This window comes from Hyla sarda, chromosome 10, assembly GCF_029499605.1.
Source record: "Hyla sarda isolate aHylSar1 chromosome 10, aHylSar1.hap1, whole genome shotgun sequence".
NCBI lineage: Eukaryota > Metazoa > Chordata > Amphibia > Anura > Hylidae > Hyla > Hyla sarda.
Genome location: NC_079198.1, coordinates 81182317 through 81208369, shown reverse-complemented (window position 1 = coordinate 81208369; position 26053 = coordinate 81182317). Strand labels below are relative to the sequence as shown.

General features: G+C 41.8%; 1 protein-coding gene across 1 annotated transcript in view; it reads right to left on the bottom strand.

The window, feature by feature from the left end:
* Window positions 1-26053, bottom strand: part of LOC130293215 (uncharacterized) — a 172029-nt gene that overhangs the window by 29237 nt on the left and 116739 nt on the right. The window contains exons 20-34 of the mRNA XM_056541717.1: window positions 25845-26015; window positions 24428-24579; window positions 24205-24345; window positions 22958-23096; window positions 20221-20408; window positions 19323-19448; window positions 15659-15839; window positions 14877-15027; window positions 11055-11199; window positions 9448-9699; window positions 8819-8968; window positions 6715-6942; window positions 3422-3625; window positions 1436-1585; window positions 6-137 (exon numbers count right to left, since the gene is read on the bottom strand). Of these exons, the coding sequence (XP_056397692.1) occupies window positions 6-137; window positions 1436-1585; window positions 3422-3625; window positions 6715-6942; window positions 8819-8968; window positions 9448-9699; window positions 11055-11199; window positions 14877-15027; window positions 15659-15839; window positions 19323-19448; window positions 20221-20408; window positions 22958-23096; window positions 24205-24345; window positions 24428-24579; window positions 25845-26015 (2510 nt within the window). The remainder of the gene's footprint in view (window positions 1-5; window positions 138-1435; window positions 1586-3421; window positions 3626-6714; window positions 6943-8818; window positions 8969-9447; window positions 9700-11054; window positions 11200-14876; window positions 15028-15658; window positions 15840-19322; window positions 19449-20220; window positions 20409-22957; window positions 23097-24204; window positions 24346-24427; window positions 24580-25844; window positions 26016-26053) is intronic.

Sequence of the window (26053 nt, the reverse complement as noted above, 5' to 3'; positions counted from 1 at the left end):
TTTACCTGTTGTTCAGACTGTGAGCATCCTGATAATTCTTCTAGTTCTTCTTTTAGACATTTCAGTTGCTGCCTTACAGCGGATTTAAGTTCATATTCCAAAGAATGGGCTTCCTCCACACAGGAAAGGATGTTAACCTGTCAAATGTGTATGCAATAAATGTGTAAGAAGGTGTTTTGTCTGTATGTCATGGGAATATGTTGGAATGACATCAAAAACCTACAGTGACTTATAGCACTGCCCACAATGGTACTTTTTTGTTAATATATAAATGGCATGAATGAATGGTGGGAGCCCAGTATTAGCCAGCCCATATTTCGAAAGGAAAATACAGCCTAGTAGCGGTCAATCAAAGTAGGGTAGGCTTTTGCAAACAGGCACAGGGGCGGTGAATAAGAGAAGATGGGTTAGCTAATATTTGGCTCTAGCCATGCTGACAGATCCAATTGGGATGAAACCATGCACCGTGGGATAAAACAATATATTGGAATAAAAATTAAACGGTTTTCTGGGACTTTTATACTGATGATCTATCTTTAAAATAAGCATCAATATTAGATGGGTGGGGCTTAGACAGTTTTAGGAACAGCCATTACACATTGTAAACAATGCCATAGCAGAGTGGCCCTTTAATCAGCTAATCAGAAAAGCTCCACCTCCCAACACCCAGGATCTAATGTAAAAATAAAAATAAATGAACCTTAAATAACACTATGTGTGAGTGCGAAAAAATAGAGGCTCAGATCCATATCCCAGGGCAACAATGAATCATAATGATCACACTTGACAATTCCGTAAATTCCTTAATGCTTATTCTTTAGTAATTCGTTTTTCATAGTACAAAAAATAGATCAATAGATCTCCAGTATGGCAGTCATTAACAAATACAAAATAGAACATCACCCATAGTGTTCGCTAGACATGCTCGACAGTCCTCAGCAACAAGGACATCTTTGCCCTTTCCCGGGCATCCTGTTGCTGACACTCCTTCCTCTCATGAAGAGGTAGACAGGTGAGTAGTTGTCGGTCACTTCAGACGTTTTGGAGGACACGCCCCCTTTCTCAAGAAACGTGTCCTCCGAAACGTCGGAAGTGTCCGGCAACTACTCACTTGTATTCCCCTTCGTGAGAGGAAGGAGGGTCAGCAACAGGATGCCCGGAAAAGGGCGAAGATGTCCCGGTTGCTGAGGATTGTCGAGCGTGTCTAGCGAACACTATGGGTGATGTTCTTTTCTGTATTTGTTAATGACTGCCATACTGGAGATCTATTGATCTATTTTTTGTACTATGAAAAACAAATTACTAAAGAATAAGCATTAAGAAACTTACGGAATTGTCAAGTGTGATCATTATGATTCGTTGTTGCCCAGGATCTAATATTGATGGCCGATCCTAAGGATATTCAGTATTAAAGTTCAGCAAAACTCATAGATACCTTGTCAGAACAGAATTCTTTTAATCCACTGGCAATTTCTCCCAGATGGCGTTCTTTTAGTTGTATTCTCTTTATGACATGCTGCAAGTCCATAAGTAACAATTTGGCTTCTGCTTTGTTGGTGAGTAGATTGAGAATTTCTTCTTGACCCTTGAGGATTAAGTTTTAAATACAAAAGTCATCATCTGAGATTCAGTTACTGAGTTACTCAACAATAGGCATTTTGTTATTTTATGTGGGGTTAACCTGGAGAATCCTACACAGACATAAGGCGCACATATATATTTTATCCCGATGTTCCCCTTAGTTGGTTTTAAACCCCCCCAACCTCAGTTCTGCAAGGAAACAGTGAATTCTGCCATTATAAAGTACCATAAAGTATATAGGGGCCTTTTGGTTTCTGCTAATGTCTATATAGTGTGGTAACCCAGTACGGGATGGTGTGGCCCCATACTTTCCTTCTGCCCTGTCAGACAGAGTCGCTGCATGTCCCCAGGATCCCCCTTATAGTATCACCATAATGTATATATGTTTGTATTATAAAAGTGTACTGTTTCTTTAATGTTTGTACCACGTGGTTGTTACCCAGGAGGAACTAGTGACCGGGTGACCCCCAAAGTGATCTATGAGCTCCTTGCACAGCCACCCTATATAACCAGGGGAGGGGCTGCAATATCTCTCTTAGCACATTGCTACTTCTGATGAGGTCAAGTCAAGTTGTCCCAGTGTCTGTTTCCAGAGTCGGTCATCAGTAAGTCGTGTCATCTTATTGTCAGTCACCATCTCTGTCAAGTCAAGTCCATCTGTAGTCACCATGGCCTGCACTAAAGTCAGTCTAACTACTTCAAGTCCAATCAAGCCTACAAGGTCCCCTTGTGTCACTGGTCACCTCCCTGGGATATTTGGCTGTACTGCAAAGACTATATCACCTGTCTTGCCTCAGTAAAGCTGACGTTATTCTTAATCTGTGTTGGTGTCTTCATTGCCCCGGCCTAACCCAGGATCAGCGGTATTACCTTTGGGTGGTTAAGGCTAAACCATGCCCTGGCGTCATGACAAGAATCGGTTAATACCATCTGCCCCTTGGGCCATAACATCAGCCCTTCATCTGCCCAGCACCTCACACCCCGACACCACAATAGTAAAGCAGAGAGTTTCTCATTTAGAAAATCCATGTAAATATATTTAAGTAAAATACAACTTAAAAAAGCACTGTCATGAAAAAAAAAGTATTTTATATATATATATATATATATATATATATATATATATATATTAGAGATCCGACCTTGAATGATCCCATAAACGAGCCGGGAGAAGTGTGTGCTTAGTGCGGATTCATAATGTAAGTCTATGGGGCCGTCTTGGTCACAGAGCAGGGAAAGAAGTGTGCGGCCACACTTTACCTACATTCACGTTATCTGTTGGTGTCTGAACACTCAGATTCTGACTGATAAAAACTTTTTCAGGGTCCATATTGTATATTTTTTATGTGACCCTAAATATATATTCTACTGTCATGCACAGGAAGCAAGTGCCATGGTCTGGTCATTACCCCTCTACAGTGGACTCACTTACACAATCAGAAAGTGTGGACTTGGTTTCATATACATGCTTTGTCAGGGGAAGGGTCAAGGAAAGTGCTGTCTGTTTGATGGAGTTTTTTTTAGTTACAGGGGTATTCTGGGCAAAAACATTTTATCCCCTAGCCAAAGGATAGGGGATAAGATGTCTGATGACGGGGGGGGGGGGGGGGGGGGCCCGCTGTATTATATGCGGGAGCTGTGTCTCCATAGACATGAATGGAGGGGGCGTGGCGTGACGTCACATCCCCAGTCCCAGAAACCCGGAGGTTTCCGAAACTGGAGACGCAGCTGGTGCTGCCGGGAGATCGTGGGGGGGGGGTCCCAGCGGCACCCCCTCGGATAAAATGTTTTTGCCCGGAATACCCCTTTAATCTGCAATGATGGCTGAATATGTACTTACAGTGACAACACTACTAAACTCATCCCATTTTCTCAAAAGTTTTTCATGATCTTGTTTTTGGGTCTTGAAAACTTCTTGTAGAAGAATAACGGTCTGTCGAAAGTGCCTTTGAGATAGGACAAAGCAGACTGAATGGTCCATATGGTTCTTAGTTTCTAGACACTTTGTCATCTCTTGCAATGATGAGCTTTCTTTTCCTCGCAGCTAACAAAACATTGAAAATAATTTTATAATAATAATAAAATAAAAAAGTAAAAACAATTCTTGTTTTGTACAAATGCCCTACAGATGCTTTGCTCTACTACAGATTTCAAAATAGTTGAAACTAGGGGATCTAGTTCACTAGGCCCCCAAGGGCCTGATTGTGGATAGGGTCCCTGGGCACGGTTTGCCTCCATCCCACTATGCTGACCAATGTCAGCACTGCATACAACATATATAGATGAAACATATTCATAAAGCAGACATTGGACAGTTGTCAGGGCCGATTTTAGACTAATTGTGGCCCTGGGCAAAAATAAAAAATGGGGCCCCCAAATTGCATGATCAAAGATCACCATGTTGCACTTCCTAAATTGTGCTGCATCTGAGCTAATGGGATTTAAGTGGCTGTGACTATAACATGACAAACATAATAATTCAATACAGGATGAATATGTGGCTACAGTAATTTGGGGGTCACAACGTTGCACCATTTAGTGCACACCTACGGAAATCCAGCACAAATCAGTTGTTGCTTTTTAAGTGGTATATTAAACGCTTAAAATGGCATTATAAAATGTATGGTCACAGGAAACCACAGAATCACAGGAAACCATACATTTTATGATATTGAGTAAGCATTTAATAAACCACCTAAAGAGAAAGAACTGATCTGCGCTAGATTTCTGTTTGTGTGTCTACATCTACAGCGTGGGCCATTTATATGGATACACCTTAATGAAATGGTAATGGTTGGTGATATTAACTTCCTGTTTGTGGCAAATTATTATATGTGAGGGGGGAAACTTTTCAAGATGGGTGGTGACCATGGCGGCCATTTTGAAGTTGGCCATTTTGAATCCAACTTTAGTTTTTTCAATAGGAAGAGGGTCATGTGACACATCAAACTTATTGGGAATTTCACAAGAAAAACAATGATGTGCTTGGTTTTAACATAACTTTATTCTTTCATGAGTTATTTACAAGTTTCTGACCACTTATAAAATGTGTTCAATGTGCTGCCCATTGTGTTGGATTGTCAATGCAACCCTCTTCTCCCACTCTTCACACACTGATAGCAACACCGCAGGAGAAATGCTAGCACAGGCTTCCAGTATCTGTATACACTGCTATATACTACTATATACACCGCAGGAGAAATGCTAGCACAGGCTTCCAGTATCCGTAGTTTCAGGTGCTGCAAATCTCGTATCTTCACAGCATAGACAATTGCCTTCAGATGACCCCAAAGATATAAGTCTAAGGGGGTCAGATCGGGAGACCTTGGGGGCCATTCAACTGGCCCACGACAACCAATCCACTTTCCAGGAAACTGTTCATCTAGGAATGCTCGGACCTGACACTCATAATGTGGTGGTGCACCATCTTGCTATGGGTGTCAGGTCTGAGCATTCCTAGATGAACAGTTTCCCGGAAAGTGGATTGGTCATCGTGGGCCAGTTGAATGGCCCCCAAGGTCTCCCGATCTGACCCCCTTAGACTTTTATCTTTGGGGTCATCTGAAGGCAATTGTCTATGCTGTGAAGATACGAGCTGTGCAGCACCTGAAACTATGGATTGCTGTGTCACATGACCCTCTTCCTATTGAAAAAACAAAAGTTGGATTCAAAATGGCCGCCATGGTCACCACCCATCTTGAAAAGTTTCCCCCCCCCTCACATATACTAATGTGCCAAAAACAGGAAGTTAATATTACCAACCATTCCCATTTTATTAAGATGTATCCATATAAATGGCCCTCCCTGTACTTACATTAGCTGAGATTCAGCTCGATTCAAGGAGAACAACTTGACGATCTTTGACTATAGCCCTAACCTAATACTGTCAACTTGTTCTTTATACAGTAATAGTCCCCGCACACATATAAAGTGATCTTCTCTGTCCTGCCTATCAGTAATAGCGCCCACATATACTACAGTATAACTGTGATCTTCTCAGTGCTGCCTGACAGTAAGGCTGGGTTCACACTGCAGAATTTCTGGGCAGAATTTCTGCCGGAAATCGAGCCGGCGGTGCTAGGACCGAGCAGAATGCATTGCTGCCTCCATAGACTGCAATGCATTTCTGGGTGGATATTTTGGGATGTCTGCTCAGAAATGCATTGACATCTATGGGGACTGCAATGTAGTCCATGCGGTCCTAGTGCCGCCGGCTTGATCTCCAGCAAAAATTCTGCCCAGAAATTCCACAGTGTGAACATATACTGTTACATATACTTACATATACTGTTACATATACTATAACAGTGATCTTCTCAGTGCGGACTGTCAGTAATAGCGCCCGCATATACTATAACAGTGATCTTCTCAGTGCTGACTGTCAGTAATAGTGCCCACATATACTATAACAGTGATCTTCTCAGTGCTGACTGTCAGTAATAGCGCCCACATATACTATAACAGTGATCTTCTCAGTGCTGTCTGTCAGTAATAGTGCCCATATATACTATAACAGGGATCTTCTCAGTGCTCCTTATCAGTAATAACGCCCACATATACTATAACAGTGATCTTCTCAGTGCTCCTTATCAGTAATAGACCCACATATACTATAACAGTGATCTTCTCAGTGTTATTTAGGCAGCGATATATGTGCTGTAATTGAAAATTTAAAAATGTTATCCCTCCCTCTCCCTTTCTTCTTTCCCCTATTACCTTCTTTTTTTATCCACTGCACAGAACTCATACACAGCACAGACAGACTTACAATGTATCTGTCAAGACCTGGGATGACATCATCAGGAAGATTCTAGCCTATAGTATCCATCGCAGGTCCTGGGAGATACATAGTAAGTCTGTGTGTGCTGTGTATGGGCTCTGTACAGCCCGGACAGCTTTAATGCTATACTCACACTACAGTATTTTGCAGCGATTTGCTCAAAATCGCAGCAAAAGGGCATTGATTTTACCACAATTTTATGCAAATTGGGCCAAAATGCAGTAGTGTTAGTACAGACCTAAAACATTTCAGCAGCCCCCCTTTTGGATGGGGGCCCTGAGCAACTACCCAGGTTGTCCTCCCCCCACCTAACGCCAGCCCTGACAGTTGTTGCACACACATGCAGAGGTTACCAGTTGCTCTGTTAATAAACAGTGTTCTTCCTTTAGCCGTGACTGCATCTCATTCAGTGACATCTGATTCTCTTGTTCTTTATATGATTTCTTTAAGAATATGATTATCTTTTCTACATGCTGATTCTCTATCATCTTTGCAGCTTCTTTGGCAGCTGATTTTCCATGATAGGGCATCAGGTTCATCTTACATAATATCTTCTGTACTTCTTCAACACCGTTATCAATCTGTTTACAATAAAAATGATAGTTATATTATCCTATACATGTTAGATAATCTCTGGGAGTGAGAAAAGCAAAAGTGAGGTGACCTGTGCTGTGGGAACATAAAGATGAAGGAGTTTCAAGCATGTATGGGTTAAGCATAAGGCTATCCTTCATATAAAATAGGGCCAGAGACTATTGATAGGATTCAGATTATTGGGCAGACTAGATGGGCCAAATGGTTCTTATCTGCCGACACATTCTATGTTTCTAAGATAATGTACAGGTATTATCTAACAATTATTGGTAACAATTTTATGAAGCCCTTTGCATTACTTAGTCCTAAAAAACTTTATTGATGCACCTGGAAACCTGTCATAATTTTAAACTTTGTGATAACCTTAAACTTTTAAACTTTAAACTTTGTGATAAAAGGGCACGCAGCTTGTTCAAAATCTAGTATTTGCTGCAATAGGGGAGAGACTGGCACCAGATGAGACACTGGCCCCAGCTTCAAAGACTAGTCTTATAAAAATTGTAGCCATGTCGATCAGCTGCGAGACACAACCTTAAAAGGGTATTCCATCCCTAGACATCTTACCCCCTATCCAAAAGATAGGGGATAAGATGTCTGATTGCGGGGGTCCCGCTGATGGGGACCCCTGTGATCTCCCTACTGCACCGAGTGTTGGGGGCAGCACTGGTGCGCCGAAGGCTCGTGACATCACGGCCATGCCCCCTCAATGCAAGTCTATGAGAGGGGGCGTCACACCCCCTCCCATAGACTTGCATTGAGGGGGCGTGACCGTGACATCACGAGCCTCCGACCCGCATCGCCAGTCATCCGGCACGGAGTGAAGTTTGCTCCATGGTCCGGATGTCTTGGGTGTTGCAGCCAAGATCGCGGGGGTCCTCAGCAGCGGGACCCCCGCAATCAGACATTTTATCCCCTATCTTTTGGATAGGTGATAAGATGTCTAGGGGCAGAGTACCCCTTTAAGGTTGGGTTCACATGGATTTGACTATCTGGCATAGTTGCACTAGATCAGAAACCATTACATCCAACTTTTTTTGGTACGGTGCTATGCTGTATTTCAGATTATGGGACACAGGATGCAATGGACCCTGTTATTTTGCATTTGGTATTCCCATCTAGGACGTCTCCAGGTTGCTGGACATATGTTAACAGAGCCTAAGTGGTAATTAACCTTTCAACAAACTTCTCATATATAACTTATAAATAATTTTTCTTTTTACCATTTTTCCCTCTTGCAAGCTCAATCACTAATATTCAAATGATCATGAGCCAGTGGGGTGAAGAAGAGCTGTTATGATGTCTCCCATATACTGCACATAGACAAATGAGGAAAACAGCTCCCTTGTATCTCTATAGCAGACCTCAAGAAGCTGCAGCAGCTATATAAATGACATTGTAGAGCAATACTGAGAAGAATAAGTTGTGTTGAAATATACCAGTTACCATGGCCTCTATTCCTATCTCTGTGCCTCGTTCAGCCTCTGTTTTGCTCTTGAGTTCATTTGTCTCTCCCCTCCTTTCTCCATGGATTTCTATGGACAACAAGTAACTTATCCCCCAGTGAGCTGACAGTCCATGTTCTCTATATAAATAGAGTGAATGATCAGTTTAGGAGAAAGGGGGAAGGAGACTTATAAGCGAAGAAGCAACTTTCTACAAAAAATATATTCGTTATTTATTTATTTTTTTTATAGTTTCTTACATGGATTTTGTACCATTGATTTTGACAAGGTTTGATAAAACGGCAGAGACCTCTTAAAGACTATTGCACATTTGATAGCTTAGACAATTATCTTGCACCTGTCAATTGTACTGTTATGTATAAGACAAATACTATACCAAACAGATAATATTTTAACTTACTTGAATTTTACAGTAGGCATCAAATATGTTATACATATGGATCTGTAACAGCAGCTCCTGTTTTACGAACTTTGCAGCTAAGGTGTGGAAAAGCAAATGTTGGGGGTCTTTATCATATGTTAATAATTTAGCGTCTGTCGATGATACCCCCTGCAAAACGAAGGAACATACAGCAGATTATTTGCATCTTATACAGGCATGCATAGGATAAATAACTTTCTTTGACATCAGAAATATAGGACTACCCTGTAGGGACATGCCATGCTGCAAGGAGCTGGTTAAACAAAGCTTTGCTAGAGATGCCCAACTTGTAGGTGTCAAGTTGGTCAAGTGGTCCTTCCAGCAGTTCTCAACCTGAACAGATCTTGGCAGTGAGAAGTAGCAAAATATTTTCCATTTTTCCTCTTTAACATTTCAATCCCATTGGCATCCAAAATAGGAAGAGAGGGGGGGGGGGGGGGGGCTGCACAGACTGCAAACATGGCTGTGTGATAGAGCCCTCTCTATATTGTATGTGCATGGGTCTACAACTGTCTTTTATTTAGGCCATGTTTACCTTCAAATTGTTCAAATAATAACACCTACATTCTTCAAGGAGCCATTGTCTGCTGTATGCATTATCATTGTACCTGGAAGCCATCATGTGATCCTTGCTGATAGACTGACTGCATCTCCAGTGCCAATTGCAGTATGGCCTCTTTAACATCTCTGTTGAAGTAACTTGCAGGTATGAGTGTGTCAGGGTTCAGTCCCATACTCTTCACTTCTTCTCGATGCTTCTCATGCAGGGCCTTCAGAGCAGTTCTGTGTACGTCAGTGAGCTCCAAGATGAGTTTTTCCCATTGACTGTTCATACCTAGTGCCTGGTCCTTACCATGGAGCTTCAGAGAGACAATGCAGAACAGCATGGTTAGATAACAGGGCCTCAGTCAAACTCTTCTGACTGACCAAGCTTTTCTGTCCAACCACACTACAGGCTGATCCATCTTTGATTTAACGTCCTTAAAACAAGTCAAAATGAGGCTTAGTAGTGTGTGTGGCCTCTCCCACATACCCTTTTTCGGGTATGTGGGAGTGGAGAAAAGTATTCTTTTTTTCCATTTGTTTTTATTATTATAGCTGGTAGGGGGGATTACCTGCCTACTGTAGTGGGGGCTACATGACTAATCTGGGGATTATCTGACTAATGGGGAGAACTGCCTGCCAACTGGGTACATGCTTGCCTACTGGGGCTATCTAGGTAATGGGGGAACTTCCTGCCTATGGAGTGGGAAACCTACCTATTGAGAGGGCTATCTGCCTACTGGGAGGAGGGGCTTCATAACTGTTGTGGGAGATTTAATTTTTAATTGGAAACCTGTCTATCTAATTGAGGACCTACTTACCTACCAACTTTTTGGGGCCCCAAGGTGGGAATTATTATTATTTGGGGACTGTCATGGGGTGTTTGTATAGAGGAGAGGAAGGTGCTGCAGTCAGGAGTCTAAGATATTTGTGTGGAAAACTCTGCATAGAGTTGTGGATGTAGGAAGTCATGGTGGTTTGGGCCAGATGGAGAAGAAAAGGGAATGACACTAATGAGAGACACCTATGAGTCACTGGATGTAACTGCACTGGATTTTTACTAGTGTTCAGCTCGGACCTTCACCTGACAACCGACCTAGGTAAGTGGATCTTTTCTGAAAGTAGTTGAGTACCCCTCCCCTAGACTGAAGGTATCAGACTTGGTGCTACAGGACTCGACAATTATCAGAGATGGTCGGCTTCTGGCGCTGTTTCATTGGCCAGCTGGTACACACAGAGCACAAAGCACATGACTGATGGCATCGCCTCCTCCGAAGTCTGCACATACTGCTACCCCCTGTGGGAGGCCCAATTCAGATTTTTGCTATGGGGGCCTCTTGAATTATATGTCTAAAACAAGCAATAATTAATATATCACTACAAAGACAATAGTATTTAATAAACCTTGTAAACACAACTTCTCTGGTAGACTACTGTACAGTGCAAACATCCAGACACAAATTTGTAGAGGATGCTTTGTAAAAAAAAAAATGGGGGAGTTCATCTCTATGCAAAAGCCATTCAAATTATGAACCAAAAGATGCAGTGCAATATATATTACAATGTATGTAGTCAGTGCACAGCGCCAATCTGCTGTAAATAAGCCATCATTTATTTACTGATGAATGCCTTAAAACGAAAATCTGTGTTTATGGCCATAGCGCATAACAACCTTATCTTTCTCTTCAGTCATCAGACTCGATACATTTGATTTAACTTTGTACGATTCATAAAAGTTCCAAATTTGGCTTATTTCCTCTGTGAGCAAAATCCATTCTAGATGAATGAGTTCACTTGCTTGCTTTTCTGTAAGAAATCTAAAGAAATGTCAAAATAAAATTAAATACTCCTGTAATTATTTAAATATGTTTATTAAAAATACAAAGAATACTGATATTGATAGAATAAATATAAATATAGACAAAGATAGACAAATAGATAAGAGTCAGATAGATGTACAGTATGAATGATAAAGAGAAAAGACTGACAAAGCAGAAGAGGGACTGCAGCACTCCAACAGGTAAAATCGGCAAAGTGCAGTTATTTCATCAAATGTGAAGGCAAGGCTGCCCTCCAGTGGAGATACAAGAGAAATACAGACATATGCTGCTTTTGAATTTATGAATAAACTGATAAAGAAAATGTCGTACTCTGTATAGATTTGATATTATACACATGGATATGCCCTCTATTTATTGTACTTTATTTTTAATGTTTTTATTATATATCTGGATGATGCTTGACAATGAATTGTCATTCTGCAGTGATAGATCATGCATTTTTGAAGTGTATTTAACCCCTTAAGGACCAAGCCCATTTTAACCTTAAGGACCAGACCAATTTTATTGTTGCATATTTTTTTTCCCTCCTCGCCTTCTAAAATCCATAACTCTTTTATATTTCCATCTACAGACCCATATGAGGGCTTGTTTTTTGCATGATCAATTGTACTTTGTAATGAAACCCCTCATTATACCATAAAATGTACGGGGAACCCCCCAAAACATTTTTTAGGGAGGGAATGAAAATGAAAACCACAATTTTGCACATTTTGTACAAAATCAGTAATCTAAAAACGCGCTATTTTGACCACCTATAACTTTTTCATTTTTCCGTATATAAGGCAGTATGAGGGCTCATTTTTTGCGCCATCATCTTTACTTTTCATTGATACCACATTTGCATATATAAAACATTTAGATAATTTTTTATAAAAAAAATTTTGGAATAAAATGTGCCAAAAAAGGAGAATTTTTTGACTTTTTTTTTTTATTTTTTACATTTACGCCATTCACTGTACAGGATCGTTAACATTATATTTTGATAATTCAGACATTTACGCACGTAGCGATACCAAATATGTTTACAAAAAATTGTTTATGCTTTTTGGGGGTAAAATGGGAAAAACTGACTATTTAATTTTTATTGGGGGAGGGGATTTTTCACTTTTTTTTTCAACTTTTTTTTTTAACACTTTTTATGTCCCCATAGGGGACTATCCATAGCAATCATTTGATTGCTAATATTGTTCAGTGCTATGCATAGGACATAGCACTGATCAGTATTATCGGTGATCTTCTGCTCCGGTCTGCTCAATCTCAGACCAGAGCAGGAGATGCCGGGAGACGGACGGAGGCAGGTGAGGGGACCTATGTCAGCCATTACAGATGATCGGATCTCCGTGGCAGCGCTGCGGGCGATCCGATCATCTATTTTAATATGCGCCTTGGCGCAGATGCCATGATTAGAGATGTCGCGAATTGTTCCCGGCGAACTTAGCATGTTCGCGTTCGCATCGCCGGGCGAACATATGTGAAGTTCGATTCGCCCACTATACTTTAACATTGCTGTAAACTTTGACCCTGTGAGTCAGAGTCAGCAGACACATTACAGCCAATCAGCAGCAGTCCCTCCCTTCCAGACCCTCCTACCTCCTGCACGGACGCCATTTTACCCTCATTCAGCATGCTGCAGGCTTAGGAAGTGGAGGGACAGAGAAGCTGCTCCTGCTTTAATAGGGAAAGCGATAGCTAGGTTACTGCTAGGTGGTGTATTCAGGGTCCAGTTTACTCCTAAAGCACTAGTGTAACATCTGCTTTAAGGACAGCACCCAAAAAAAGCCCTTTTTAGGGCTCAAATATCAGTCCGTGTGTCTTGCAACAGCTGGAGGCACCCTGGTTGGGAGGGGACCGCTGGTTAAAAGGGGTACTCCAGTGTAAAACTTAAGTTCCTTCAAGCAAGTAACTACAGTATTAAAAGGGCTATAAGTTCAGTCCGTGTGTCTTGCAACAGCTGGAGGCACCCTGGTTGGGAGGGAACCGCTGGTTAAAAGGGGTACTCCAGTATAAAACTTAAGTTCCTTCAAGCAACTAACTAAAGTATTAAAAGGGCTATAAGTTCAGTCTGTGTGTGTTGCAACAGCTGGAGGCACCCTGGTTGGGAGGGAACCGCTGGTTAAAAGGGGTACTCTGGTGTAAAACTTAATTTCCTCCAAGCAACTAACTACAGTATTAAAAGGGCTATAAGTTCAGTCCGTGTGTCTTGCAACTACTGGATGCACCCTGGTTGGGGACCTCTGCTTAAAAGGGGAACTCCGCTGGCATCCTTTTTTGCTCATTGTCACACTAGTGCAAATCACATTTGGTGTGACAGTTGTTCAAATAAAAAATAAAAAAAAACTTTTTTGGCTGTGAAATAAAACCAGTGCTGCCTAATATAGAGGAATCTATGTGCTGCCTAAAGGAGGGCTCTATGTGCTGCCTAAAGGGGGCTCTAACTATGTGCTGCCTAACATGGGGGAATCTATGTGCTGCCTAAAGGGGGGATCTAACTATGTGATGCCTAAAGGGGGGCTCTAATTATGTGCTGCCTAACATGGGGGAATCTATGTGCTGCCTAAAGGGGGGATCTAAATATGTGCTGCCTAACATAGGGGAATATATGTGCTGTCTAAAAGGAGGCTCTAACTATGTGCTGCCTAATATGGGGGAATCTATGTGCTGCCTAAAGGGGGGCTCTATGTGCTGCCTAAAGGGGGGCTCTAACTATGTGCTGCCTAACATAGGGGAATATATGTGCTGTCTAAAGGGAGGATCTAAATATGTGCTGCCTAAAGGGGGCTCTATGTGCTGCCTAAAGGGGGACTCTAACTATGTGCTGCCTAACATGGGGGAATCTATGTGCTGCCTAAAGGGGGGATCTAACTATGTGATGCCTAAAGGGGGGATCTAACTATGTGCTGCCTAAAGGGGGCTCTATGTGCTGCCTAAAGGGAGGCTCTACCTATGTGCTGCCTAAAGGGGGCTCTAACTATGTGCTGCCTAATATGGGGGAATCTATGTGCTGCCTAAAGTGGGGATCTAACTATGTGATGCCTAAAGGGGGGCTCTATGTGCTGCCTAAAGGGGGCTAAAGCACGTTATTCCAAAGAATTTTGGAATAATAGGTGATTTATGCCCTTTATGGATTAAAACCAGACTCTGCATCAACTATGTAATTTTCCATGGGAGTTTTGCCATGGATCCCCCTCCGGCACGCCACAGTCCAGGTATTAGTCCCCTTGAAATAACTTTTAAATCACTATTGTGGCCTGAAAAAGTCCCTGTGGGTTTTAAAATTCGCCTGCCCATTGAAGTCAATGGAGGTTCACCCGGTTCGCCGGTTCGCGAACATTTGCGGAAAATTTTATGTTCGCGACATCACTAGCCGTGATCTGTACTGATCATACACAGTCATACACAGGACGTAATTGTACTTCCTGGTGCGCGAAGTACCACCAAACCAGGACGTACATTTACGTCCGTGGTCGTTAAGGGGTTAAACTGCATATCACTTTGCATTGCTTGAAAAAGGTTCTGTGAGAAAAGTGAAAATGTAGCCTTGTTCACATCTGATGGAATAGAAGCACGTTGCAGATGTTTTATCTGCTGGAGTGTACGGTGGAATCTCTCGTTCGTAAACCCAGCATCATCTATCGTGCTGAGTGCATACTTGCCTGAATAAATATCCTTGATGTCTGTGATATATTTCTGTGCTGTTAGTGGGGATATTGGTTGAAGGTTTTGTTTTATCAGCTGTACTGGGGGAAATTTGGAAATTGTCTGAATTAGCAGCTGATGCTTTTAATGTACTCCTGGATGAATAACCTGGAATAAAATGACAGAATATCATCTGATTTAAATTTAAGTGTTAAAACATAACTGCAGTGTTTATGTTGGTATCAATAACCATTAAAGGGGTACTCCACCCACATTCATCTTATCCCCTAGCGCTGGGACCCCCCACGATCTCTGCGCAGCATCGTGCTGCTCCCCTGCCCCCCTCCTTTCATGTCTATGGGGGGGGGGGAGGGGGCGTGGCGGTCATCATGCCCCCTCCCACAGACATGAATGGAGGGGTAATGGCGTGACATCAGGAAGGGGCGTGGCATGACATCACGTCTCCAGCTGCGGAAACATAGTGTTCTTAGCATACTATTTAGAATGCCGGGTGCGGCACAGATATCCTATCATTTGGATAGGAGATTAGATATCTGCAGATGGAGTACCTCTTTAACTATCAAGATGAGATATAGTGCTTAATAATGACAGTGCCACTCTTGCTTGCTGACTGTGTCTGGTATTGCAGCTTAGCCCCATTCACGTGGACACGGGCCATAGACATAAAGCTTATGGACTACAATAATCCTATTTTGTAGTCTGACACAATTCTCAAAGCGACTATAATATCTTAATAGAACGTTATTTTTGCGCATGTGGCTGAACAACAAACTATTACCTGATACTGGAGCATGTGGGTCAGGCGGCGATACACAAGTCCTATTTTCCTCCATGACTTGAATTAGATGCTTTAACATGGGAATCAACATTTCTCCAATATTCCTTTGCTCTCTGCCAGTAATACTCCAGTATGATCTTTGCAGGTTAATGTAAAGATGTGATGTACCTAATAAATAGGACTTAAACATAAACCATGGGTAAAAATCATCTCCATATGATACATTCTTTTTTATTAATGGGTATAAGTCTATATTAAAAAGAAGAGATATTCTTTTTCCCAACAACAGACATATAGGGGGAGATTTATCAAAACCTGTGCAGAGGAAAAGTTGCCCAGTTGCCCATAGCAACCAATCAGATCGCTTCTTTCACTTTGCAGAGGCCTTGTTAACCCCTTAAGGACTCAGGGTTTTTCCGTTTTTGCACTTTCGTTTTTTCCTCCTTACCTTTTAAAAATCATAACCCTTTCAATTTTCCACCTAAAAATCCATATTATGGCTTATTTTTTGCGTCGCCAATTCTACTTTTCAGTGACATTAGTCATTTTACCCAAAAATGCACGGCGAAATGGAAAAAAAAATCATTGTGCGACAAAATCGAAAAAAAAAACGCCATTTTGTAACTTTTGGGGGCTTCCGTTTCTACGCAGTGCATATTTTGGTAAAAATGACACCTTATCATTATTCTGTAGGTCCATACGGTTAAAATGATACCCTACTTATATAGGTTTGATTTTGTCGCACTTCTGGAAAAAATCATAACTACATGCAGGAAAATTTATAGGTTTAAAAATGTCATCTTCTGACCCCTATAACTTTTTTATTTTTCCACTTACAGGGCGATATGAGGACTAATTTTTTGCGCCGTGATCTGAAGTTTTTATCGGTATGATTTTTGTTTTGATCGGACTTTTTGATCACTTTTTATTCATTTTTTGAATGGTCTAAAAAGTGACCAAAATACGCTTTTTTGGACTTTGGAATTTTTTTGCACGTACGCCATTGACCGTGCAGTTTAATTAATGATATATTTTTATAGTTCGGACATTTATGCATGCGGCGATACTACATATGTTTATTTTATTTTTTTTACACTGTTTTATTTTTTTATGGGAAAAGGGGGTGATTCAAACTTTTATTAGGGAAGGGGTTAAATGACCTTTATTAACACCTTTTTTTTACTTTTTTTTTGCAGTGTTAGAGCTCCCATAGGGACCTATAACACTGCACACACTGATATCCTATGCTGATCACTGGCGTGTATTAACATGCCTGTAATCAGCATTATCGGCGCTTGACTGCTCCTGCCTGGATCTCAGGCACGGAGCAGTCATTCGTCGATCGGACACCGAGGAGGCAGGTAAGGGCCCTCCCAATGTCCGATCAGCTATTCGGAACGCCGCAATTTCACCGCGGCGGTCCCGAATAGCCCGACTGAGCAGCCGGGTCACTTTCAGTTTCACTTTAGAAGCGGCGGTCAGCTTTGACCGCCGCTTCTAAAGGGTTAATACCGCACATCGCCGCGATCGGCGATGTGTGGTATTAGCCACGGGTCCCGGCCGTTGATGAGCGCCGGGACCGACGCGATATGATGCAGGATCGCGGCGCGATCCCGCTTCATATCGCGGGAGCCGGCACAGGACGTAAATATACGTCCTGCGTCGTTAAGGGGTTAAAAATTAAAGAAGGGAGCTGATTGGTTGCTATGGGCAACTGAGCAACTTTTCCTCTGAACAGGTTTTGATAAATCTCCCCATAAACCTTTCTGATCATGTTTACAATAGGTTACTCATAGAAGAACACATTAGTACAGTGGTCTTCAACCTGCGGACCTCCAGAGGTTTCAAAACTACAACTCCCAGCCCGAAGGCTGTCCGGGCATGCTGGGAGTTGTAGTTTTGCAACTTCTGGAGGTCCGCAGGTTGAAGACCACTGCATTAGTAGGTATCATAAAACCTATCTTCACTGACATAATAAACTGTGTAATGGACATAGGGGGAGATTTATCTAAACCTGTGCAGAGGAAAATCTGCCCAGTTGCCCATAGCAACCAATCAGATCGCTTCTTTCATTTTTAACCAGGCCTCTGCAAAATGAAAGAAGCGATCTGATTGGTTGCTATGGGCAACTGGGCAAATTTTCCTCTGCACAGGTTTTGATAAATCTCCCCCATAGTAAATGGAGGAGCCATACACAAAAAAAGAGAGAAAAAGCGGATATACTAAAGTGCAGTGCACATCTATCAGTAACAACCACATTCTGTATGAAATATTATTCTTTATTATCAAATATTGTACAAAAATACATGGATATAAGAGGACACAATACAATAAAAAAACAATTAACATTTCTCTAACCAGAGTAACCTATTACAAAGACATGAGAGGAGGATATAACTACCCTCATGTGGGCACATGTCCATAAATAAAGGCAGATGACAGTGCTCAGTCCGTCCAAAACCATATATGTGGCAGGAGGAACAATTGCCTGGTGTAGAAAATCAAATGACACAGTATGGCATCAAGGCAAAGTAATGCCGCCCTATACTCTGTACACAGGCTGGACTGGCTGCCCTACAGAGGATAAGTATAAACATTAATTTAAAAGTAAAACATGCAAACCAGTGCAGGGTACCAGACAGGGAATTAGATGGATGCAGGTATAAACAGGTCACCACAAGTGCCCCTCACCAAAATAAGTTGAGGTCTCAGATCTCCCTAGAACGAGTGGGTAAAGTGTGCTTTAGTTCCTAGCTTGCAGTGATCTACGTCCTGCTTCACAGACCTGTAATGGGGCCACAGGAAGGAGATAAAGTACACTACTTTGTGCTTCGGTTTTGTTGCCGGACTGAAAACCGCGGTCTTCTGCGGTTTCAGCCTGTAAACAAAACCCAAATTTGGTCCAATAATGATCAGACCAGAGTCACTAGCTGAGTCCATCTGGCTCATTCAAATGAACGGGGTGCAGTACGGGTCCAACGGGGATACGGCAGCGGTCGGTTTTCAAATTGTTCCACCAGATCCAGCTGCCATATTCCCGAAACGTGATGTAAATGTACCCTTAGCTGGACATGAAATGATAAAATTTGGACATGAATGTTTTCCTCCACTGACACGAAGCACCACTGACACAAAGGCCCTCATTTACTATTCTAAACCCGACCTCTTTTGTCGGGTTTTTTTGTCGCATCTTTGTCTGCGCCATGTCGCAGACATCGTGCGCCAGTCTGCGACACCATGCGACATTTTTTCCCGATGGACTCGATGTGGATTCTCCCAAACCCGAAAAAGGGGCGTAACCCGACATTTCTGAGCTTTCCCACGTATTTATTAAGGTTTCCAACCCGAATTTGTTGTATTGTTGTGGATTTTTTCCCGACAGCTCAGAGGAGTTGGAAACCAAAACCAACAAAACCCACGTGCGACAAACAGGATTCGACATAATAATAAATACCAGGGGGAAAAAGCAGTCGGGTAAGAAAGCAAGATAGACTTACAACCCGATTTTCTTAGTAAATGAGGGCCAGAGTGTTAGTATTAAAGCATTTGCATGATATTTTTTAAAGCATGGCTTCTTTGTTTCAGACACAGCACCACTATAGTCCATTGTCTGGTACTGCAGCTCAGCCACGTTCACGTCTAAAAACTGTTATGTGTCCTTTACCTTGGCCATAGATCCTTGTAGTTTTCTCTGTTTTCTCACATATTCCAGTCTGGAATAGGCACAGTCTGCCTCTGTTAATCTTTTCATGATATAATCCTCAAAGTCATTAATGAAATGTATTATGACCTGTAACAAAGTTCCTGAAAGGTTAATACTGATCACAATGTTTAGCAGACAGAAAAGCTGCATGTATGAACATTAGGCTTGGTTTACACTAGCATAATATGGGTGCATTTTTGCATTTCTTTCCAGCTGCAAGGCCTGGCCTGACCATGATTCTTATACCTCAATCTGGCAGAGCCCATAGAGCCCCATTACACATGTCAATGGCTACATGAAAACAAACGCTGATACCATTGATCGGCACTGGTGTAATGAGCCTTCACATGGCTCATTTATTGCGCACACAATGATCACTGGATCATGCGGACGTTTTATGTCAGTTTTGTCGGCTGAATATTCCCTGTTTATACAATGCCATGTGCTGCCAATGATTATATTTATGTCTGCATACAAGATCCAATCTGCTGATGAACAAGTGTATTCTCCTTTATCAGCTGATCACTGGCCCTTTAACGCAGATCAAATATTGGGAATGAGCATTCCTACAATTGCTCATTCAGCAGATAATTGGCGACGTAAGAGGCCTTAAAGGGGTACTCTGCCCCTAGACATCTTATCCCCTATCCAAAAGGACAGGGGATAAGACGTTTGATCGCAGGATTCCCGCCACTGGGGACCCCCGCGATCTCCCTGCTGCACCCCGCATTCATTTAGAGCATCGGGTGCAGCGCTGGAGGCTCTTTGATAGGGGATAAGATGTCTAGGGGCAGAGTCTCCTTTAAGAATGAAGCTTGTGATTACATCCAATAGACAGAGAATAAAGCAGGAGACCTACCATGGCTTGTCTCGAGTCAGTGACGTCTTCACTCGTCTCCGCCATGTTCTTCTGCCATTCTCCCAACTGGACATTTACTCTCTCAGTCTCCTGCTCCATTTTGACAATGAATTCCATAATTTTTTCTGTGGCTTTCCTGACAACTAGGTAAAATATTAGCTGCTGATCCTTCTCTTCTGTGTTGTCTCCTGTTGGAAATAAGTTACGTAAATAATTGCATAAAAATTTTCATTACTTTCAGCAGATATAAAATACAGCACCTTTATAATGAAAGTATAGAAAATAAACACAGCACTACCATTTCTTCTGTGCAAAAAAAAAAAAAAAAAGAAAAAAGAAAAAATGACATAAAGCTTTATTCTTCACCAAAAAATATTACAATGTTTGGGCAGTGCTATACTGTTTTTGTAAAGTACCCTGTCAAGAGCAGCATAGAATTGCTAAAACATTTGGTGAAGAATAAATAATAGACTCATATGGAACTTCCAGCAACTCCGTCTCCAGATCACAATAGTCTGAAAGAAAGTCATGGAATAAGATGGGGAACCAATATTTTTGGACATTTTCTTCTGCTGTAAGCATCATTCTGCTTTAGTATTCTGTGCAAATCCAAGAATACAGTCTGTTTTGTACAGAGTTGCAAAGTTACAGGTTATAAATAGATGAGTGAAGAATTGGTCACGGTCCCTTTAAGAATGCTTATGTAGCAGATATACTGACTGAAATTTTCTATAGTGCTTTCTTCAGGTGTCTAGTGGTAGTAAAAGCACAGTCCGGCTAGCTCAGACTCTACTGTGGGGGGCCTAGACAGGTGGGCTCACTATGGTGCAGATTCTTGAAAGTTTACTCAATGCTTTGCAGCATGATAATGTGCACAGCATACACATTTTGAATTGCAATCCACTGATTTTGGCAATACACATGATATCGACTGGTTTTATGAACTGCACCTTTTTGTGAAAAGGCGCAAAAAAGGCGCAAAGCCACTGAAAAGTCTCTAAAACGACACCAGCCCAGACTTTGATTAGCTTTTTGGTGTATGTGAAGAGAGAAATTTCAGAAAATGTGACCTGCACCAAATTTATCAAATGCTCTGTGACCATTTAATAAATTTGGTGCTCCTACACATTACCAGCACACAAAAAAAGGTGTAGACAAATCCTTCACTTACTCCTACAATAATAAATGCTTCACTTACTCCTACAATGATAAATGCTTCACTAACACCTACAATGATAAATGCTTCACTTACTCCTACAATGATAAATCCTTCACTTACACCTACAATAATAAATGCTTCACTTACTCCTACAATGATAAATGCTTCACTTACACCTACAATAATAAATGCTTCACTTACTCCTACAATGATAAATGCCTGCAATAGTTCATAAGGTTGAAAAAAGACCAGAGTCCATCAAGTTCAACCTATATCCCTAATGAGTTCCTACTGAGTTGATCCAGAGGAAGGCAAAAAACCCTCATACTAGAGGTAAAAATTCCTTCCCGACTCCAAATATGGCAGTCAGAATAATCCCTGGATCAACGTTCTGTCCCTAAAATCTAGTATCCATAACCAGAAATGTTATTACTCTCCAAAAATGCATCCAGCCCCTTTTTGAACTCTTTCACAGAGTTCACCATGACCACCTCCTCCGGGAGAGAATTCCACAGTCTCACTGCTCTTACAGTAAAGAACCCCATCTGTGCTGGTATAGAAACCTTCTTTCCTGTAGATGCAGAGGATGCCCCCTTGTTATAGATACAGTCCGTTGTATAAAATAGATCATTGGAGAGATCTCTGTACGGCCCCTGATATATTTATACATAGTTATTAGGTCACCCCTAAGTCTTCTTTTTTCTAAACTAAATAACCCTAATTCTGATAATCTTTCTGGGTACTGTAGTCATCCCATTCCCCGTATTACCCTGCTTGCCCGTCTTTGAACCCTTAAGTCCATCTCACTCTTATTGCCTCAAGCCTATGAATCGGCCATCACTCCTCTCTGTCTGGATTCACAATAAATACAACCAATAACCTATGTTTGAAAAGATATTACCTCTTTTCTAAATGGTGGTTGGTTGCAGGGGAACCTCCTTTTTCTTGGTCATCTGTCGGCAAACTGCACTTCAAGGGTGGGACACAGGATTATTACGGTGCCTTAGCAACTCTGTGTTCCAACCTTGAAGTGCTATTTCTCGATATCTGTTATACTGTGAGCAGGAAGGTTGCAGACCCCATTCTACATGACTCCCATTGTTGTGTATGTTGTTACACAACCACCTTGGCAAGCAGAAACATTGTTGATCCTGCTGTACATCCTGGTGGTTTTACACTATGAAGTGTTTTTTTCTCTGACTCTTTCTTGGTCATCTGGCCATCATGTAATATTACCCTCGTCCTCTGTGGGAGAAGGAGGAACATACCAATTACTGCATCTAAGGGTCCTTTTTAGATGGGCAGACCCATGCCTAACATGAGTGCTGATATAGTAGATCGGTACACGTTTAATGAGCCATTTTACCAACTTAATGATTGTGCGGCCAGGACCTCAGGAAAGATCAATAGATCACATTGATCATTAGGCCCTTCACTTAAATCATTGTTGGCCAGAAATATCATGTTTGCTCAGGGCTACATGCAGCAAACCATTGGGGCAATAATTGTTTTCCTCTGCTGATCTCTTAAAGGCCATTAAAATTTATTAGGAAACCAGAAAATATCAATTAGTTCTACCTAGAAAAGGTAAGTGACTCATCTTGATAGATAAACAGTTTACACTGCAGTTAGTTCTTCGCTGGGCTTCAGATACAGATTCCTCTTCAAGTGATTGACAGGATTCCTCCAGAGACAGAATTCGGTCTCTCAGACTAATCTAAATGTAAAATACAGTAAAATACAGATACTGTAAGTAAAATACAGATATTGGGTTCACCTATATATCAGCTCTCATACATCCAGATTATCTGTCCATTTAGCACAGGCCACACATAAGGGCATACAACTCTTATAAAAGGCTTCTGGATTTTAAAGGAAACCTGTGAGTAAGATTTTGCATATATACACAGCATTAATCCATAATGGTTCATAATATAAGATTTCCCATTATGTCTGTATGACTGCAGCCTGATCCTTAATAGTAAAGAAAATTAGCAATATATGTAGTGACTGCTATATTTAGGTGGGCACCTCCGAGAACTAGGTACCGTGTCCTTGGTTGTAAACACGCCTACACAGGAGAAAAATATTGTGCAAAATATTCCTCCCCTTCATATTAATGGCCTATTCTAAATAGCTTTGGTACAACCTGCCTGACTCACCCGATAGCAGAACCACCATGGCCCCTCATTGCAATACAAACATAGTACTTTCATCCAGACTGTGTTTATTACCTTATCTCAGTCATAGCTCTCCTCTATTTGTTCTATTTGCTATTTGTAAAGCCACAGCACACACCTGGATTGTGTTGGGTACTGAGATAAACAGGTTTTGGCATGTTTGCAGTTCGTCCATGTGCACAGAATGCCACCTCATATTGAAACCATTTCATAAGGATACGCCACGAAAGTTAAAGGGGTATTCCAGGCAAAAACATTTTATCCCCTATTTGGATAGGGGATAAGATGTCTGATCGTGGGAGGCCTGCCACTGGGACCCCCCGCGATCTCCCTGCAGCACCCGCATTCTATGCGGCAGCTGCGTCTTCAGTTTCGGAAACCTCATGTCACGCCCCCTCCCATAGACATGAATGGAGGGGGCGTGGTGTGACGTCACGTCCCCAGTCCCGGAAACCCAGAAACTGAAGACGCAGCTGCCGCATAGAATGCAGGTGCTGCAGGGAGATCGCAGGGGGTCCCATCGGCGGGCCCCCCGTGATCAGACATCTTATTCCCTATCCTTTGGATAGGGGATAAAATGTTTTTGCCCGGAATACCCCTTTAAAACCCAGATCACCCTTATAGGCTAGATACATCTCATGTTACCTTATGAATCTTCCCATCCCTGGTTACATCAAGGACATAGAGGATAAGGATATTTAGCTCCTTCAGAAGTTCCTCTTCTTTCTTCTTCTGACTTTGCCAATATTTCTCTCTTTCGCGTAACTCATTGCGAAGAGCTTCCAACTTAAACAAATGCAATTGTTACATGATGCATTTCTTTATTGCATAAAACCATGTGAAATTACAAAAATCTCCTAATACCTACCAGGTAGTGATCTTTATCTTTTCCTATCCCCTGTGGCTGCAGAACTGGCATTATAATCCCTGACAATGGATTGGTTTGAGCACCCACCACTGCACAGCTGCACCCTGTAACTGGGTCAATTGTTTTAGCTCCAATTTTAATAGGAATAAGACCTTTCAAAGAGGAAAGCATTTGTTAGAATGTAAAAAAAAAAAAAAAAAAATTTGCTTATTGCATAAAAAAAATGTATACATAAATATGTACATACATGACAAAATATATTTAAACAGTATATGATACATTATATGACAAATAAACATGATCTCCAGAGACGGATCTACAAACAAGGAGCCAAAGGATAGGGGATAAGATGCCAGATTGTGTAGTTCCCGCCACTGGGGACCCCCGTGATCTTGCATGCAGCACCCCATTATAATCAGTCCCCAGAGCATGTTTACTCCGGGTCTGATTACTGGCGATCACGGGGGCTGGAGCATTGTGACATCACGGCCCGCCCCCATGTCACGTCACGCTCCACCCCCTCAATGCAAGCCTATGGGAGCCTTTGGTGCTGTGTGCAAGATCACGGGGGTCCCCAGCAGCGGAAGCCCCGAGATCAGGCATCTTATCCCCTATCCTTTGGATAGGGGATAAAATGTCTTAGCGCCGAAGTACTCCTTTAAACAGGGCAGAAGAGAACCTGTCCTGTTACATTCTATTTGAAGGTAAATTTGCCCACAAAAAAATAAATAAAAGTTTCCTTTCCACAGGATACATAAATGCAGTGTGGACCTACAGTAGCCTTGGTGTGTGAGCTATGCTGTAAAGACCTATGGATATAAAGAATTTGGAATTATATTCTCTAGGAAATTAGAAGCCGGTAAAGGAACCAAAGGCATTGAAACCGTGATAGACGTTGGTGAGTAATGGTCTTGAGCATAGGCTATTTGGATACTATACTTGTATCATGGTTATGGCTGAGGCCTCTGGGGTAGTAAGGAACCGCACCTGCAATGAGCAACTACTCGCTGTGGCAGTTTTTAAGGTTGAAGAAGTCGTCTCTGATAGAACCACCCCTGAAGAGTACAATCCAGTCCTGCAGCATATTCCAGTACCATTTATGAATGGTGAGAACATAGCACCAGTTTTGTGAAAGCCAACGTTTTATCTTGCTTAGTTTGAGGAAAAAGGAGAACAGGTAAGAAATGAAAAGTGTCAGGAATCAAGGATAGTAATACAGTACCAGAGCAGCACCAAATCTAATGATCTGGTTGATCATATGTAATGATGAAGAAGAGGGATCAGGGGACATAAGGAACATGTAAAACTAGGGAATGATAAGAAGCAATATTTGAGGGTGCACTTCAACTTTTTATTCAACCATAGTAAGATGATTCACAAACAAGAAATAATATATAACTTTCATAAATTTACCCACCTCTCCCCTCAGCATCTTCCATTGTTCCAGCCAGTGGGACTAGATGACCCTTATTAAAATCATGTTCAACACCAAGAACTGGGACAGTCAGGTCTGAAGGTCCAGGATCTGGGATCTCCATTCCCAGTACAGCTGGGATCCATAGCTCTGTCTTATTGTACCTAATTAATCCTAAGGCAGAGATACAGAAAGGCAAGGAATTAATTCAC